The 18,226-nt window shown below is 38.9% G+C and overlaps 1 protein-coding gene across 2 annotated transcripts; it reads left to right on the top strand.

Annotated features, from left to right (window-relative positions):
• Window positions 1-293: 293 nt before the first annotated feature.
• Window positions 294-16,348, top strand: DCLRE1A (DNA cross-link repair 1A). Of its 2 annotated transcripts, XM_035330221.1 has the most exons (11): window positions 296-949; window positions 2,015-3,586; window positions 5,509-5,642; window positions 6,427-6,545; window positions 8,286-8,429; window positions 9,336-9,481; window positions 10,858-11,012; window positions 14,727-14,868; window positions 15,527-15,723; window positions 15,968-16,050; window positions 16,192-16,348. In XM_035330221.1, exons 1-9 carry the CDS (start codon window positions 532-534, stop codon window positions 15,691-15,693), a joined length of 2,997 nt encoding a protein of 998 aa, XP_035186112.1. In that variant the 5' UTR covers window positions 296-531; the 3' UTR covers window positions 15,694-15,723; window positions 15,968-16,050; window positions 16,192-16,348. The 2 variants fall into 2 exon arrangements, with proteins under 2 accessions (XP_035186113.1, XP_035186112.1); XM_035330222.1 differs by lacking the exons at window positions 15,527-15,723; window positions 15,968-16,050; window positions 16,192-16,348 and adding an exon at window positions 11,385-11,509 and having other exon boundaries at window positions 294-949; window positions 14,727-14,858.
• Window positions 16,349-18,226: the final 1,878 nt, after the last annotated feature.

The following is an 18,226-nucleotide window of genomic DNA, read 5'->3' as shown; positions in this document are numbered from 1 at the left end:
TCGGAGAAGCATATTCGTGAGGAGAATCCTGAGAGTCAACGCCGGCTCAGCAGATTCCAGACATCCTTTTATTTTCCCGCCTTTCTCCTTTTTCTTTAAAAAAAAAAATATTTTTAGATTAAAAGATGTGAAAAGCGGCGCAAACCAGACAATTAGGACGGTGGAACTTTTGGGGGCGCCCCCCCCCGGGGGAAGGGAGGAGAGGAGAGTGCTGCGGGAACAGTGACGAAACTGCGGCCGTTGGTGTGGAAAGGCTCGGTGCCCGGGGCCGCTGAGGGCAATGGCGCCGCCCGGGGCTCCCGGGGGCTGCAGGGCGTGAGAGAAGCCATCGTTAAATCCTCGGGGGTGAGGGGCCACCATGCTTCTGTCCCCTCGCGGGCTGCTGCTGGGTTTGGGGCCCTGGGGTGGTTTGTTAAGATGGAATCGGAGTGCTTCGCTGCCGGGCGGAGGGGAGCGGGGATGTGTTAGCAGAAAGCCGGCTGGGTTTATGAGGTGTTGCTTGAGGGAAAAGAGAGCGGCTCGTATGTTGCCATGTCTGAGGATGCTTTGTTGGAAGAGGACATTTGGGAGTACAAGTCCATTAGGAAGCAAAAGCAGCAGAGCACTCCGGAGAGTCCCTCCGCTCCTGTGCAGAAAGTAACCGACGGCAAATGCAGGCCACAAAGAAAGGGAAATGGAAATAAAAGAAAATCGGTGCGAAAAAATGGTACTCGTCAGAAAAGTGAGCGGAGATCGAGGCCAAATGAGGATCCAGAGGCGAGTAAAGATGACAGCAGCGTGCACTCCCAGGAAAGCGCGGGCAGCCAGGCAGAGCACGGCTCGCAGAGTGCAAGGCCGGGTCACGACGGGCACTGTCCGAGCTGTCAGATGCCCTTCTCCTTGCTGCTAGTCCAGACACCTCGGTGGCACGTCGCCGAATGTTTGGATACTCCAGGATCCACTGAAAAAGGTAAGAGTAGGGTAAGAAAAAAGTCTTCAGGAAACAACGTTAAACACATAATCCTGCTATTAGCTTTGGTTTTCATACTTGGTTCAAAACGTGAAGTGGTAGTTGGCATGATTTTTAGGAAGTTGTTACTGATCATTTATTGACATTTTCATATCAAATTTTCAGTTCTTTGTGGCGAATGTGGAAAACTGGTATTAAAATTTTAAAATCTAACCTCAAAACTTCATGGAGCATTAATAAAAGACTCATGATGGTTTAGCAAACCCCACTTCCACTGGCTTGAAGAAATCAAAGGTGTATATTTACCAGTTTAAAATAATGGAATTTGTTTCAATCATTCAGTCGGTGTTCACCAAAAGTCTCCTTCAGCAAAGACTTTGCTACTTTTAACACAGAATTTCCTGAAGTATAAATGCCATTATCCTATATCCATGTTGATGTGTGATTGGTTCAGTTCTCTGAGGACAGCTGTAATCAGAAATCAGTCCATTAGGTTAATTTGCTTGAAACGTTAGCCGTGGGTCAAGTATACTTTAGAAATTTTATCCAGAATTATACGCGAATATTCCTCTATTACAAGATAACACCGTTTGTTTCTCACTTCTGCTCAAGAGGAATAGAAATGGAACCATTCCCATGACTAGTTCCATGTGAGGAAATACTGTTTATAAATATCTGCAACTTACCTTTTCATATCTTTTTTTACTTTTCTTGAAGCTTCTTCAGAACCATGAAACTTGAAACTAGAAGTCTTGTAACTATGTTAGCACAGTACTGAAACAGGGTGCCGTGCTCTTCTGTTAGACGGGTGAATGAATTCAGGCTTAATGCTGTGTTAGTGTCAGCCTTTTGGTTTTAGGTGGGAAACATTCTCGTTCTGGCCTCGTCTCTGGAAGAGATCTGGCAGCTTGAAAATCACTTTGTACTTGTGCCTTCTCTCCTGCAATAGCTGCATTTATAAGAAACAACTTTTAAGTTGTATGCCATGTGTTTTTTATTTTAATGATTATGCCAATTACATGTGCAGACATATTAACATAACTTCTCTTTAAACTGTTTTCATAGAGTGTCCTGATGGCTTACTGTGCACTTCTACCATTCCATCCCACTACAAGCGCTATAGTCATTTCCTACTTGCAGCAAGCAGGGCAGGAGAATATCTGGTAAGCTCTTCAGCACATGCTTTGGAGAGGAAGTCCACATGCTCTACTGCTGCAAAGTCCGGTTGTTTCCCAAGTCATTCAGAAGAAATTTCACAGAATGAGAAACCATCTAATAATGTAAAAAACGTCCCAAAATACGAGTGTGCATCGGTGGTACAGAGCTCACCACAAGAGAAGTCTCTAAATATAACCAGTGAAAGTACTTCCTCTTTTGCACATGCTCAAAACCCTCAACAAACATTTCAGCTCACACAAACCACAGATAATAGTTGTAAATTTGAATTTTATGACTTTGCGTCCTCTCAGGAAAGTGTTATAGGAGAAGATCTGAGCAGTCAAAAAGATACAAATCAGCCAAGTCTACTACAGTCAAAAGTGGACTTCAGTGACTGTGAAATTTCTTACTCCCCATTGAGTACTTGTGAGGAAAGTGAAGATGGAACTGAAGAAGAGGAGGAAAAAGTAAAAATATCACAAAATAAATTATTCATAGTCGAGAACTTTGAAGATAAAGAATTTGATTCTGTGGAGGTCAAAAAATGTGACGAACCTTTTTTACAGCAGAAGCATATTGAACAGGGAAATTTTATATTAAAAAACCAACACTGTGAGGAAGTAGATACATGGAACTGTCAGCATTATAGCAGAAGAACTGCTTCTCAGAGTCACGTGAGCAGCAACTTCTGTAATTCAGCATGTGTAGGTAATCAGCATCAGCAAGAGACCCTAGCATCAGACTCCTCTTTTCCTTTTAGTTGTGAATTATTTAAGGAGGAGGTTCAACAGCCAAGATTGACTTCCTCGGCTGCTGATGCAGGTAACGCAGAGTCAAAAGGTAGTGGTGCTTGTGCTTTGGATTCTGTGTACGTGGGTCTTACGGATACGCCACTGGTGTCAGTCAGGGAAGGTGCTGGCTCTCCTCTGTCACAAAAAAGTAAGGTTAGGAGGGACCCAAGTAACATTTTAACCAATCCAGGTAAAATGGCAGCTGGTGCAATTGAAAAAGCTGCTCACCAGGAGAGTTTGCAGTCAGTAGTGAAGAAAGAAGAAAACCTTAATGCAGCTGGTGTATGCTTTCCCAGCCCTGTCTCTAAAACAGCATCATCTCATTCTTTAGCAAGTGCAAATGCCAAATCCAGTTCTGCCAAAGAACTCAAACAAATGGACATTGGTGTTTTCTTTGGGTTAAAAGCCAAAGTAAAAGAGGAAAGTAAGGGAGAGATGTGTTTGAGTGAGGAAAAGCAGGCACCATGTTCAGTAACTCCCAATGGAAAGAGGCCCAGACAGCAAAAAAGGAAAGCTGAAGGATCTGTGGAGGATGTAGAAGCAGCTAAAGAAAGTTCAGATAAAAATGGAGACCTGGCAGATGTAACTTCTGGTGGCCAAAGAAAGTGGAGAAAAAAATTTAGAGAATTACCTGCTACAGGTGAAGGAACAAGAAAAAAACAGTGCCCTTTCTACAAGAAAATACCAGGTGAGAGATAATTACTTCTTTCTGTAGAGATTAACTAATTGGGGTTGGTGTATTGTATTTTTCCCTAATGTAAGGCTTCAGCATATTCACTCCCCCTAGTCATTTAGACTGCAGTCTGTAATGACTTTTCCTTCTTCCGTCCCAGTCAATTAAGTCTTGTTTAGGTGCAGATAACCAGAAGAAAGTGATCGTAGAAGCAGAGTCAGCAATGGCCTCATCAGTAAAGCACACTGACAGTCATCTCAGGAAAATGATTACAAGGACAGGCTTTTGCATGTGTTTGACAGCATAAAAAACATGAGAAGTATTTAAAGACTGATTTACTTTTTTTTTTTTTTTAATAGATCCCTTTTTAATACTCCTTTTAATTCCCAATTTTACTCTTCTATATTGCTTCATTTGCCACTGCAAATAGGGCAGTCAATAACAATTATTTCCTCAGAGTAAGTTAAAAAAAATCATTTTGTATTTGAAGTTCACAAATAGTAGAAATATTAAGTGCTACAACTATGTAAGCAAAGAAATTAAAACTGAGCGAAAAAGTTAGCTCGGGAAATGGGCAGGAATCCCTCAGCCTTCTCAAGGAATTATGCTAAATACAGAATGATACATCAGGATCTTTTTTTTTTAAAAAAAAAAACAGAACTTCACATCCTCAAAGTTCTGTTTACCACCAAAGGATTTAGTCTTAGTAAGATATCTGAGGAAGCCAAATAGAAATACATCAGCAATTCTGAGTGCCAAGCTGCTGCTTGGAGATTGACCTACAAGTCTCTGTGAGGTTACACCCGTATCTTGGGTTCTGTGGGCTGAGAGCATTTCCCATATGTAATAAATGTGAGGAGCAGAGTTCTGTGCCTACAATGAAATTCTAAAGTTGCGTTGCTATTATCTATATTATTTTTTGTTCTCAATTTTATTACTGGACTTGAAGTGTATTTTGACTGTTTTCTGTGTTGCTAATGATACGTATCTATCCCCATGGCCCAATATAACTCAGCCTCCACTATGTTTTGAGTGTGGTACCTCTCAAACACTTGTTCGTTTTTTGGTTTGTTTTCTTTTCTTTTCTTTTGGTTTCAGTTAGCAGACCGCTCTATTTTTTTGGACTTGCAAACACTTGAAGTTTGATCCTCCTGTGAGTAGAGCTATTTCTAGTTCTACTAGAAGATCTGGGAAATTTGCATACCAATGAAAAATATTTGAGTGCTACCAAATGCACTAGTTCTGTACAGCACTTGGTGGTTTTACAAAAGTATAACCCCATACGTTTACACTTAAAAAAAAATGAAATTTGCAGAGAAGAGAGCTGTCTTTTTGCAACTCCTTTATGCAAACAGCACCTCACTGAAAATGTGGAGTAGCAGCAAGTCGGTCAAGTTTCATCTCTTCAAAGTATTTTGAAGACCCCGGATCGCTTACTTGGTAACTACATGGTAGGGTGTTCTAGGAGCAATATTAACCATAGAGTAATTGAAAAACTACAGTTTGATCACAAAATGCATTTTGTTACTCTGTCATTGTCAATTTTATCTTGTGTTAAGATGCTGGTATTAGATTGTAATCTACATGAACTTTGAAAAATAATAGCTGAATGCAGATAGATGTTTTCTGTTTGCTTTGCCATCTGTGTAGGATGGCAGCTGAAGAACAGATATATGGAAGGCCTTTGAACATATTTGCACTTGGACGCTTTGCTAAATCTTTGTTTTAATGAGAGAAAATCTTTTTTGTGACTGTTGACTCATGCAAAACATGCTCATCCTTAAATCGTCCCTAAAACTTTATAGAGTGTAACTGTTCTCCCTTTTCAATTTGGAATAAATAAAAAATAATAATAATAATAATGGAAAAAAAAAAATAGAAACTTGTTCTGAACTATGGATGTTTACTGATGAGGTCCTTTTGCCTTTTTGCTGTAGGAACTGGTTTTACAGTTGATGCTTTCCAGTATGGAGAAATTGAAGGCTGCACAGCCTATTTCCTCACTCATTTTCACTCTGATCACTATTGTGGGCTGACAAAAAACTTCATGTTTCCAATCTACTGTAACAAGGTAAGGGCTTTCAAGATTAGTGGATGTTATCCAACTATTTGTAACTATAATCACTTCTACAGTGGTGAAAATAAATAGAGGACCAGAAGTTCCATTGTTGGGACAGTTAGGCTTAGTGGATATTTATAGGGGAATGTGGGATCTCCTTGCGAGAAAGCTTTGGGGAGACCTCATGGCAGCTTTTCAATGCTTAAAGGGGGCTTTTAAAAAAGATGGAGAGTGACTTCTTTTTCAGTCAGATAATGATAGCACAAGGGGGAATGGCTTTAAACTGAAAAAGGGGAGATTTAAGTTAGAGGTTAGGAGCAAGTACAGCACAGGCTGCCCAGAGAAGTTGTGGATGCCCCATCCCTGGAGGTGTTCAAGGCCAGGTTGGATGGGGCCTTGACCAACCTGATCTAGTGGGTGGCGTCCCTCTCCATGGCAGGGATGTTGGAACTAGGTCATCTTTAAGGTCCCTTCCAACCCAAACCATGCTGTGATTCTTGACTAGTCAATCTGTAACAGATGTTCGCTGTGTAGTTCCTCTTTGTTGGCCTCCTCTTGGATTCCAACCCATAGCCTGCTGACAGGCTTTCAAAACTTTGTTGTTTGTTTTTTTTTTTAAAACAGCTTTTCTTCAGTTTGCTTTTTGAGAGGTGAAATGCTACTGAAAGACTTGATTATACACAGGATCTCATAGTTTCTCCCAAAGCCAGACAGCCTTTGAGAGCCTTTGTTTCTAAAATAAAGGCTTTTTTTAGATTGTGTTCCTATTCCATATTAAATCCTTTTCTTCTTACAGATAACTGGCAATCTGGTGAAGAGCAAACTTCGAGTCAAAGAGCAGTACGTCCATGTGCTGCCGATGGACACGGAATGTGTCGTGAATGGGATTAAAGTGGTGCTGCTTGATGCCAATCAGTATGTATAGCTGCATTGGTTGTATAGAATATTAAAGATAGCTGTACAGAGACAGTTTGTATTTCTGTAGTTCTTAGGTTTTAGTGGATCTGAAAAACAAGGGTAGAAATTCTTCAGATACCTGATGTGACTTAGTAATGTGCATTTTCACTTCACAAGCAAACTAGGCATGTAGAAACCTAAATTTATAGTAAGTAGTTAGCTTTTGGAATAGGTGAGTTGTTTTTGAAAATCAAATTTAGACTTTTTTGATAACTGCTTTATTTTTATTTTTGCTTGTAATGAGTCCATTAGTGTTAACCACACATGGCTTCTTAATTTTTACGTTTTTGAGAGTCTGGGTGAGTTTCCAGTGGTCTGGACACTTCAGTTTTTGTTATCTGGCTGGGAACATCCTAGAACTGATGATCAGATCTGTTAGAATTCAACTGAAGATAGTGAGATAGCTTCAACTGAAGATAGTGAGATCTTCAGCTAAAGAAAAATGTGGTCCTTTGGATCCTGAGAGAGACAAAACCTAGCCAACATTCTAAAAACTGAACGATAAAAAAAACCCTGATGAAATCTGGAGGGGAAAAAACAAAACAAAAAAGAACACTAACTACTGGATTTGGTGATAAAGGGTGAGATCTTTGCCCAGCATTGCACTGTCAGTGTGTGGTAATGCTGGATTTAGGGTTCAGTAGCTGCTGGCTTCCAGCCCTGTGCTTTTGCCATTCTGTCTCTTGGTACCTTATTTGGCTATGGGCTCGAAGAAAAGTCTTTTCCCTAAAGTATATATTGACACACAGTTCTGTGTCACAGCTGGTTTGAATATTACTTATCTTAGGATTTGTTTATAGTTGGAGAGATAAGATTCCATGAAGTCCTTTGAGAATCCTTTCTGGGAATGAAGGAAGCCTTGTTTCTTATGTAATTTGGACACTTTTCATTTTTCCTGTTTGCCTCCTTGATCCCCTGCCTTCAATTTAAAAGGCATGTAAACCTTAGGTACGAAGTTCAACTTCTTGGAGAGTTTACCAATTCTGTCATTTCAGCTCTGATTGATGCCAGTTTTCCTGGTTTCTGAGATTTCATTTACCCTTTACAGATGATTCATGTCCAAAATAGTCCCAGTCTGGTTTTCCAGTCTGCACTTGCCCTTCAGACAGCTTTGGTGAGGAACTGCAGAAGGCGCAGTGGATGCATTGTGGCCAACACAAGAGTTGTATTTATAACCACTGAATTCTGGATGTTGGATGATGTTTAAAACCTGCAAATAGAGTTTAAAAGGAAATGCTTCAGTAAGTCCTAGAGGAATGAAGATACATCTGAAATAAAACAATAACGTTTCTCCCAAATAAGAAGGCTGCTGCTTTTTGGTGTGCTGTTTCTTCTTTAAATCAAATCTAACAGAATCTCAGAAATTGCAACTGAGGCAGCATCTTTGTTGTACCTAGAAGAAAGAACATCCCAAAAAGGAAGTAATGCTTGATTACTTTATTGTTGGTGACTTTTTTCCTTTCCATCTCAGCTGAGAACTCAAGGCTACCTTGAGGCAGTAAGGATAGCTTTAGAATTTCTTTATAAAACAAGAATTTCTAGCTAACTTAGACAGCATAGTAGCTGTGACTTTAAAATGCTATACTGCATCCTTTCATGCCACTGGAGTGTTTTATCTCTTGTTTTAAGGCACTACAACTCTATAGAAACTAACATCATTTGTGTGGGGTTTCCTTGTTTTTTGTTTTTCCTTTCCAGTTGTCCAGGTGCAACAATGATCCTTTTTTGTCTGCCCAGTGGAACTGCTATTCTGCACACAGGAGACTTTAGGGCAGATCCTTCTATGGAGCGCTACCCTGCTTTGCTTGGTCAAAAAGTCCACACCCTTTACCTTGATACCACGTAAGCTGCATTTAACCTATATTTTTTCCATATAATCCTCTTTTCAATTTAGTAAGACTTTATGTGAACTACATAAATGTAAGAATCAATGACCTTACTGTTTTAACACTTGTTAGCTAGTGTTATATAAAATCAGATATTTTTTGAAAGTCCACCTTGTTCATCTCCTATGCTGATACATGAGAGACTAAAAGTGGGTGTTGGAAAAGATAGTGAACTATTTGTTGAGATGACCATCTTATTTATACTTGGTATTAAGTTCTGGGGTGCAAAATTTGTACATTAAGTGTTCAACTCTAAAACTGGAGGATTGTGGAACATTGCTTTTATAAGTATTCAGCCATATTATGAAAGGGAGGGGGGGAAGAGATAATTCAGAGTGAAAGGATGCCAAGTGGTTGTCACTTATCCAGGTTTTCATTAGACCTTTCTGTGACTCATGTATATAAAATTGTTTTTCTGTGTATGATGACTAATGCCCAGCTGCAGTCTTTCATTTCCCTTCCATATGTTTCTGCGAATGAATAATGCTTTATGTTATGGTTTGTGTGCATGAGGAAAAATAGACATAAGGATGTAATTAGTACGTGCTACAAATATCTAGCTTGAAAGAACACTTGGTATTTATAGAGGAAAATAGCTACAGAATTGAGTGTCAGTGTCAGACAAGTGAATGGTTGTAGGGTTGTAGAGAGAAGACTGATGTACTCAGTGTAAATCGTATTCCAACAGTTTCATCTGAGTGGTTTCTAATAAATCGATTTTTAAGCAGACTGAAGTTATATTTCAGAATAGCATCTTTGTTGTTACTTTGTGAAAGTGTGCATGCAATTTGGAGGTTCTTGGTAAATTCAGGTGTCTTCCATCTGGTGTAATGAACTGGTGTATCTTATTTCCATTCCCCAGGTACTGTAGTCCTGAATACACTTTTCCTTCTCAACAAGAAGTTATCCAGTTTGCTGTCAATACTGCCTTTGAGACAGTGACTTTAAACCCGCGTACTCTAGTTGTCTGTGGCACGTATTCCATTGGAAAAGAAAAAATTTTTTTAGGTATGTAAAAAAAATAAACTGTAATTCATCAAATAACTAAATAAATGTCTTAATCAGTGGCAAGGACATTTTTCTTGAAAGATATAAATGGTCCCTTAGTCTTAGTGGTCAGATATTGCATTAAGAAATTAAACACATTTAATAATCATACTGCTAGTTCTTTATTTTTCTAATCAATAAGTTTAAACTTTCTGATAAGAATATTTTTCTGTCGTTTTTACAACCACTACCCCCCACTTTTTATACGCCGAGGGCATATTTGGACACCAAATGAATGAACCTGTTTAATTGATCGTGGTGAGAAAAGGGCTAAAGACAATGTAAAAGCGTAAATGACATTTTCAGTTTTAATAATATCATTTTGTCAAGAGAGTGGGGGATGTAGTTACTCTTCAACTTCTATATTGCTAATGGTTTTTTCCTTCCAGGTTTATACTATGCATTTTCATGAATACGTATAGTAATCAGTTTTAATGAAATCTGTTTTAACACAGCATTCCCCAAACCAAAACACATCTTTTCTGTCTTAATGAAAATCTTGTATGCTGAGCTTCACTCAGTTACAGTGTTAGAAAACAAATTGATTGCCCAGATGTATACCCTGGAGCAGGCAGCTGTGTACCATTTGTGATTTGAGTATATTTGAAGTCATCAATACAAGAATTTCACACTGAAATTTAGTTTATTTACATTGTTTGTGGGATATTCCAAAAACTAAGTGTTTCTGGCTTATTTGAAATAAATAACTCCCCCCAATATCATTTCACGAAAGAAATACAAGCTTATCAAAGTGCTTCTATTCGCCTTCTCTTTCCAGTTGTCATACTAAATTCTGGTACTAAAAAATGTGTGTTTTTTTAACAGCTAATACAGATTTCTTATCTTAATTTTAGGCTATGAAATACCATTCATCCTACTGAATATGCAGTTTTTCAATACTAAAAATAATTGTAGAATCATAGAGTATCCCAAGTTGGAAGGGATCCACAAGGATCATCAGCTCCAACTCCTGGGTCTGCATGAGACCACCCAGAAAATCAGACCCTGTGTCTGAGAGCATTGTCCAAATGCCATGAGGCTTCCCCTCGGCCTGCTCTGCTCTGGGCTGAACAAACCAAGGGACCTCAGCCGCTCCTCATACACCTCACCCTCTAGGCCCTTCACCATCTCTGTAACCCTCCTTTGGGCACTCTCTAACAGTTTTATGTCCTTTTTATACTGTGGTACACAAACCTGCACACAGCACTTGTGGTGATAATCCAGTGCAATAACTAGGAATATCTCCAAAACAAGTAACAAAACAGCTCTTACTTTATATTTTTTTTTTCTGTGTCTTGGGTTGTTTATTTATTTATTTTTTCCAATTGATCCTAAAGCAATTGCTGAAGTTCTGGGCTCGAAAGCAAGCATGTCCCGTGATAAATACAAAACACTGCAGTGCTTGGAGTCAGCAGCCGTTAATTCCCTCATCAGTGTGGATTGGGCTGGTACTTTGCTTCACATTCTTCCCATGATGCAAATTACTTTTAAGGTATGTTCTGAAAATATACTCTGCTAGTGAACTAGCTAGCTAGTCTTACTGTTGGTTCCTCCCAGCCAGTGTTGTTCAGTGCTTTTTACCCTCTTGTCAGATCGTATTTATTTAGAGTTTTGACATACTGCAATACATTGAAAATGAAATGCAATTAAGCATTAATAAACATCTCCAAACGTGATGCACGGAAAGCGTAACTTCAGTACAGTGCTTGTACAAGATAAGGTAAGGTCTGTTCAAAGGCTTGCTCTTTGCAGGCCTTTTTGAAGTAGATTTATGTAATGACTGCAGGATCTATCCTATTAGCAATTAATATATTTTGACTTTGAGTCTCTGTTTTGAGGCTGTCTTTTACTTTGTGTGATGTAGGAGAAGACCAGAAGGATTTTCTGGCTGAGACTTCCTCTGTTTTGAGGCAGCCCATGAACATTTCTGAATTTCAGCCTGATGTTTGACGTGAAAAAGGAAAAGGGTTCTCCATGTTCACCTCTCAGGTCAATTTCCTTGGATTTACAATCATTCTTTTAACAGATAAAAGTATATTCTTTCTGCTCTTGTGCTGAAGAATGTGGATATGGATACCTGGAGATACACTTTATATTTGAAATCAGTGAAAAGCCTTCCATAAACAAATGCACTCAGTAAATAAACTGAAGGACACTTCATACATACACATGCTTTGTTTTTTTCCACACACAGGAATCTTCTGTTATTTGTAGCAAAAGCAAGTAAAGCCGTTTCTGTTTAAGACATTTTTTCTTCTTAGATGACTTTAAATACACATTTCAGTCAAGAGATTTGAGACAGTAGGGTATTCTTGTTGAGAGTTTTTGTGGGGATTTCGTAGTTACGAAAGGTGACTAATCCCTGGGGGGAAGAGGTGTTTCTAAATAGACCCCAAAACACGGAATGGCATTGAGGCAAAGCAGTAGGCTCTAGTTTAAAGGTACCCTGAAAGACAGAGAAACAGTGGTCACTTAGGCCTTACGAACTTGGATTTATTTTTCTGCTTTAGTGCAGGCCTGCTGTGCCATCCCAAGCAAATTCTTCAGAGCAAGATGGTATTTAGCTGCAGACCCAGTCAAGGTCGGAGTTGACCTAAAAAGGAGAAAAGGAGATGGTATGATTTGGACAGGACCTACAGGAAGAAGAACTTAGTGTTTCAGTATCCGAACTTGTTCTATAATCTTTTCAATGATGAGACAGGAAATGAGTGATGGGAATGTATATGGAATTTTTTTTTACATGTTGCCTTAATAAACAGTGCTATATGTTAGTTTCTTCTGCAGCTTTTTGGCTTGTTACACGAGTCTGCTGCTGTGTCCCAGTGTCTGTGGAGTACTCACATAGTTGGACTTTTTTGGGCAGAGGGCGTGACTATACCACAAGGATGTCTTACGCAGCATTACTTCCCAGGGTGAGGCAGTTGTATTGTGTACAGGGGCTCATCTCTCAGGGTGAGGATTCTGGACAAATCTACAGCGTGCCAGAAGCGATGCCTGGACCCTGCAATGGGCCAGGAAGGGCTAAAGGCACAGAGATTCAGAGGACAGAGATGTGAGGCCTGGTGCACCAGCTATGGTCCTCTGCATTGGGACTTTGACTTCATAGGTGAAGTTGTTCGAATGTGGTCTCACCCTCTCATTCCAAATTTTGTGTCCATGTGAAGTAGGCCTCCGAGTTGTCTCCCAGAGGCTAAGCTTCTGATGAGGCCAGTAACTAGGTGTGAATGCCCTGGTGAAATGTAGTATCAATAAAATGTGAGAATGTTAAGTGCTTAAAGAGGAGTTCCCATTGCCATTTATCTTACTTCTGCTCCAGTAGCATCAGTAAACATGAACTCAGAAAATAATGTTTCAAGAATAAATTAGCTGATCAAGTACTGCTGACTTCAGCAACACTAGACAACAGCATGTCCTGGCGATTGAAGGAGGCTGATTTAGCAGTAAAATGTATTTTCCATTTTAAAAGGATGAAGGTTTAGCATAGTGTTGGCCGAAGAAATAAAAGAAGAGATTGGAATGTGTACTTAAAGTGAACTTGTTATGAGCAAACACTGTAGTCATTTCTTTTGTGGAAAGAGGCCATCTTTTCTAAAGTGCATGTATGTATCTCTTGAAACAAAAACAACATTTTATAAGTTGAAAGTTGGGACTTCTGCCACTTGAATATGCAGAGGAAGATTTCCAGAGAACTTGGGTCTTCAGGTCCGTGCACCTCCTTCACGTTGCTTAGCTCAGTAATGTCATTCACTGAAATCTGAGGGGAGACGTTCAAAAGTGTGTGTGATTGAAATGCACAAATTGTTTTTGATGGGATTGAAGTTGCATCCTTAATGTGAACGTTGTACACTTGATTTATAACAAAAATTGAAAACAAATCAACATTGTTTACTATCATAATTGTTGTATTTGAAGTACTGTATTTAGATCTCATTAAGGCAATGGGAGGCAATACAGTTCTTGTGAATTGTTGCCTTAAGGCCTGTCAGTCTTCTTTAACGAAGTGTGAAGAAGTAAGCTGCTGCAGTTGTATTTGTAATCTAGTGAAGATTGGACTTCTGCAGTGCATTAGGAGTTGTGGAGGCTGGCCATAGTTCCTGTTGCAAGTGCAGCGTGTTATGGTAGGGTTTTTTGTAAGTCTTCTACGTGACCAGATTGATGGGTTCTGTTATGTTGCTACTGGGCATGGTACTGAAGGTGCTGCTAAATGTAGCAGTGTTGCAGGCACTTCCCTGCCTAATGATTTTCAAGTGTCTTGCAGGGTGGTTAGTGGTTAAGTGTTCTGTCACAGCCTTCCCATCTCTACCTCCCTCCCCTTTTTTATTCAGCAGTCTATTTTTTGTATTCCTCTTCCTGCTGCTGAGACAAAGTTCATGATTTTGAGTTCTAAAATCTCATAAGTCTTTCAAATGGAGAATATGCCTTTAAGGTTTTATTCAGGACACGTGAAATTGATTTTCTGCTTTTGGTTTGAAATAATACTGACTTCACTTTATCCAGGAATAGGATTGTACATTCCTTATACTTCTCTCTCATCTTCTTACTGATCCTAGCTTAAACAACATTGAAGGCTAACTTAGCCAACTTGGAAACTATTTAAATTTCTTTTTTTTATTATTATTATTTTTTAAGAATGACGAGGTGAGAGCTAGTTTCCTTCCTATCATGACTGGAGACGTGATAAAGCAGAGTTAGTTGTCAGAGCAATACTGTACTTGTGCACTGGCTTGCTGCGGTTTTTTGGGTAGTTTACTTAATCTTTGACCACTTCTGGAAACAAACGGATATCAAGATGTCAGTGGTACTTTAAATTAACCAGATGATTTTGCACTGAAGCTGGCTTTTACTTTCTTTTATCAGAACTCAGCTGCAAGAGTGCTGACCTCCAGCTGAGCGAAGGAAATGAATAGCTTGGGGGCAAGATATACAAGATGTAATTATGCCTCATGTGTTCTGATTTGTAATGTGTAGCTATTAATATGCGCTTATTCAGACGAAGCAGTTGAAATCTAATGTACAAGGCATTCTGCAAATGTAAATATTTATCATTATTAATTTGAAGGCAGGTGGTATTTAACAGAAAAAGCTTCTTATCAAAATGTGAAAATGAAATTTAGTCTGAGGTGTCAGACCATCATAAGATCTCCAATCTGTAGACTAAAGAGGCATTTAATGGGACTCACTATGTTATGCTATATTCTTTTAACAGGGCTTGCAAGACCACTTAAATAAGTTTTCTGAGAATTTTGATCAAGTTCTGGCTTTCAAACCTACTGGATGGACCTACTCTGATTCATGCCTTTCTCTGCTGGATATCAAACCTCAGACGAGAGGAAGGATCACCATTTATGGTATAAGTGTGGTAAAGATTCAGTGCATCTGGTTGTGTGAATGATTTTCTTATTTTTTTGTTCTGGAAACTCCTACTGTTCATTGTAACTAATGCTTTTTCTGATAAATTCTTGAGAAACCGAACAGATGGATCTCTCCAGGAAAAGAGTAATCAAGGACACTGTAAATGTAGATCTTTTTTTCCTTTTTCTCATGTCCTCCTCTTGCAGACAAAGACTTAATATGATATTTGCAGAAATTTCAAGGATGAAATCTTGGCCCTAGCAATGCTGGTGGCAGTGCAGTTCCAGAGCTAAGATTTCATTCCATACCTCACCCCTACAGTGGGGAGACTGAGGATCTTCCCCTCCCTCTCATTTCTTATCAGTGCATGGAATTGAATCTCTTAAAAATTTTAACATTCATTTAATTGAATGTTAGATACTGCTCATTTTCCACAGATGATTGATTTTGTATCATGATGCAAGGTAACTTTTCCAGAAAAAAAAATATCTGGATGTTCATTTTACATTAGCTATAAGATTTAGATCTCCTGTTTGTTTGTGTGTTATTGTTGTTTTTTTAATAATTCAAGTTTTTCTGAACTGAAAGTTTGCAAAAGTATTTCAGCAAGAAGCTAAGTGGACTGACAGATCACTCTGATCTATTTTATTTCAGGAATTCCGTATAGCGAACACAGCAGTTACCTGGAAATGAAGCATTTTGTTCAATGGTTGAAGCCACAGAAAATAATCCCCACTGTAAATGTTGGTGACTGGAGAGCCAGAAGCTTGATGGAAAAGCATTTTAGAGACTGGATGACTGAGGGCAGTGGACATAAATAACTATAAAGAAGAATGTACATTTCAAAAGAGGTAGGCTGAAAGGGAAATTGAGAGTTCCTGTGAAATTGTGTTTAACTCCTCCTTTTTCCACGGAGCTCTGTTTGGGAAGGACTACACTGACATTCTCCTGAGAGAGCTGGATTTAGAAGGGGGAAGGAGCACCTCGTTTTCTGATGTACCTACTAATTTATTTTCTTATGACTTAATAACTTGTTTGCAAATGCTTCAGGTTATTCAAATCTAACTCCTTTTTCCCATTCTTAATTTTCCTCAGATTATGGAGACGGCTAGATGCATGATGCTGGGAGTGAAACCACCTCCAGGTTCATCATTTTGGAAAATAATTTATTGTAATAAATGCAACAATATTATGCTTATGTCACATGCTGCTGATTCAGGCTTCAGAGAAGCTCACTCCATGAGGCAGAACTGGCTGTAGTTACACCCACAGTTCAAAAGTTTACCTTACGAGAGAGGATTGGCAGGGGTTTCTGCAGCATAAATACTTAGAAGAATAAAATTTTTTTTAAAGATATTGCTACCTACATTCTACTCAAGATTTTCTATGTTTTTGTTTTTTTAAATAAAGAACCTCCATGAAGCCTGTGTGTTCTTTCTAAGAGCAAAGTATATTTCTTCTCAGTACTGTAGCTGCTAATCTGAGAAAACTCTTTAATGCTTTCAGTGAACGTTCCACATATGTTGGTTGAGTTGCCCTTGTAGTGCAAATTTTCAACACGTGGTCAAAGCACAGAAGTGCTTCTTCTTCATGTAGTACAGAGCTTCTGGGTTTGCAGGGTTGTATGTACAGGTTTGCCACTTGAACTCTGGAAAAACAAGAAAGGCAAATAGTAGTGCTGGCAATAGAAAACTGCATTTTCCTCCTGACTTCTGACAGACTCTTAGTGCTGCTTTTTCTGTATCTGCTCATTATTTATTATAGTGAAGTATGTAGCTGCATGCAGGCACATGAGTGTAACTTTAAGCACTAATATAAAAATAATGCCAAAGTTTCAGGACTTAAACAGAAATTTGGATCATGTATAAAGAACCATCCTTCAACTCCCTGGAATGGCTAATCTGAAATCTTCAATGCCTTTTTTTTGTCAGGAAAATGCTTATTTAATGATCAGTGTAAGTATAAACAGATCCCTGTCTTTGGATGATGAGCTCAGTAATGTGATATCACTCTTTGTCTTCTCAGAGAAATAACCATGCAAGACTGACAGAAAAAAAGTTCTTACACTGATTCACAGTTCTGTCAGTACATTCACTGAAATACGACATTGTTGAATGGTTCTTTTTAAATTAGGCAGTTAAAGGCATCTGAAGTTTTTATTCTACATAATGCATTATGTTCGTTCCCCTTATCACAAGAGAACTGTTCACTGCTTTGGATTCGGCATACTCATTTCTACAGTTCCACTCCCTGTTGGAATAGGTGTGTTAAAAAAATATGTTAAAGTGCTTACAAGTACAGAGCCTGAATTACTGTCTCACATGTACAAGTAGAAGCAAATTTGGGGGGTATAGCTTGGTAAGTGAATGCTTCTAACAGTTCAATTGTTTAGGAATTGTTTGTGGTTTTGGGCTCCTGTGTCTTTTTCTTGACTTATTTTGCACAAAGTATGAGGTGCTGGAGTAAGCACACTGAGGTCAAAATGGTAATTGCATCTCTGACATCTTGCTTCCATAATTGCATTTTCAGGAATGAATATCCCTACAGAGAATGAGTTTGTGCGTGGGCTCTGAACATGCTGGTGCAGTTGCAGGTTTGCAACTCAATTAATTAGCCTTTTGCAAATAGTAGCAGAGAACAAAAATAAACTGGCTTTCACTGCAGATGGTAGGTGCGAGACACCTGTTGCCTTGTGCTGTCAGTTTCTACACTGTCATCTAGAGTAAAGGGTTGTGTGGGTGTTTTTTTTGGGGGGGAGAGGGGCTAAAGCAAACTTATTTCTGGAACTAACCACAAAAATGTGTCTTGGAAGATGCTGACATCGACGTCTACTAGATTGACTCAGTTAATATTGTTCTGATTTGGAACAGATGCTGATAGGCTCACAAAGCAAAAGCAGAAGAGAAATGGCTTTTGCACCAGATTCCTTTTTTTTTTTGTATGTGCTGGAGTGTGTTTTCAGTTGTCTGCTCTGCTGTAGGTATTGGTGCATCAGCCCTCTGATTGCTTTCATTCCTCCTTCTTTCTGGTTTGCATTTATACTTCTACCAGCTGTTTTTCGAGGGTAGACTTGAATTCTGCAGCATTTCATCCTCCTTCATGTTAAGGAGCTCTCCATGTTACCATTTACTTGGCCTCCTTCATATGGAAAAAAGTCTTATCAGAATCCAAACTTGGGAAAGAAAGTATTATTTTTATTATCCATATTGTAAAGGAATAAGTTTAATAAGAGGATTCGATTTCTTAGATTGCCAAGAAGGGCAACAGATGTGGAAAACCATTTAATTGAACAAGATTTTTGTGGGAAGATTTATTGCAGGACCTTTTCTCTTTCCTTTCCTAGATTGTTCCTCG

Source organism: Oxyura jamaicensis, chromosome 6 (assembly GCF_011077185.1).
Source record: "Oxyura jamaicensis isolate SHBP4307 breed ruddy duck chromosome 6, BPBGC_Ojam_1.0, whole genome shotgun sequence".
In the NCBI taxonomy this organism is placed as follows: Eukaryota; Metazoa; Chordata; class Aves; order Anseriformes; family Anatidae; genus Oxyura; species Oxyura jamaicensis.
This window is presented reverse-complemented; position numbering and strand designations above follow the sequence as displayed.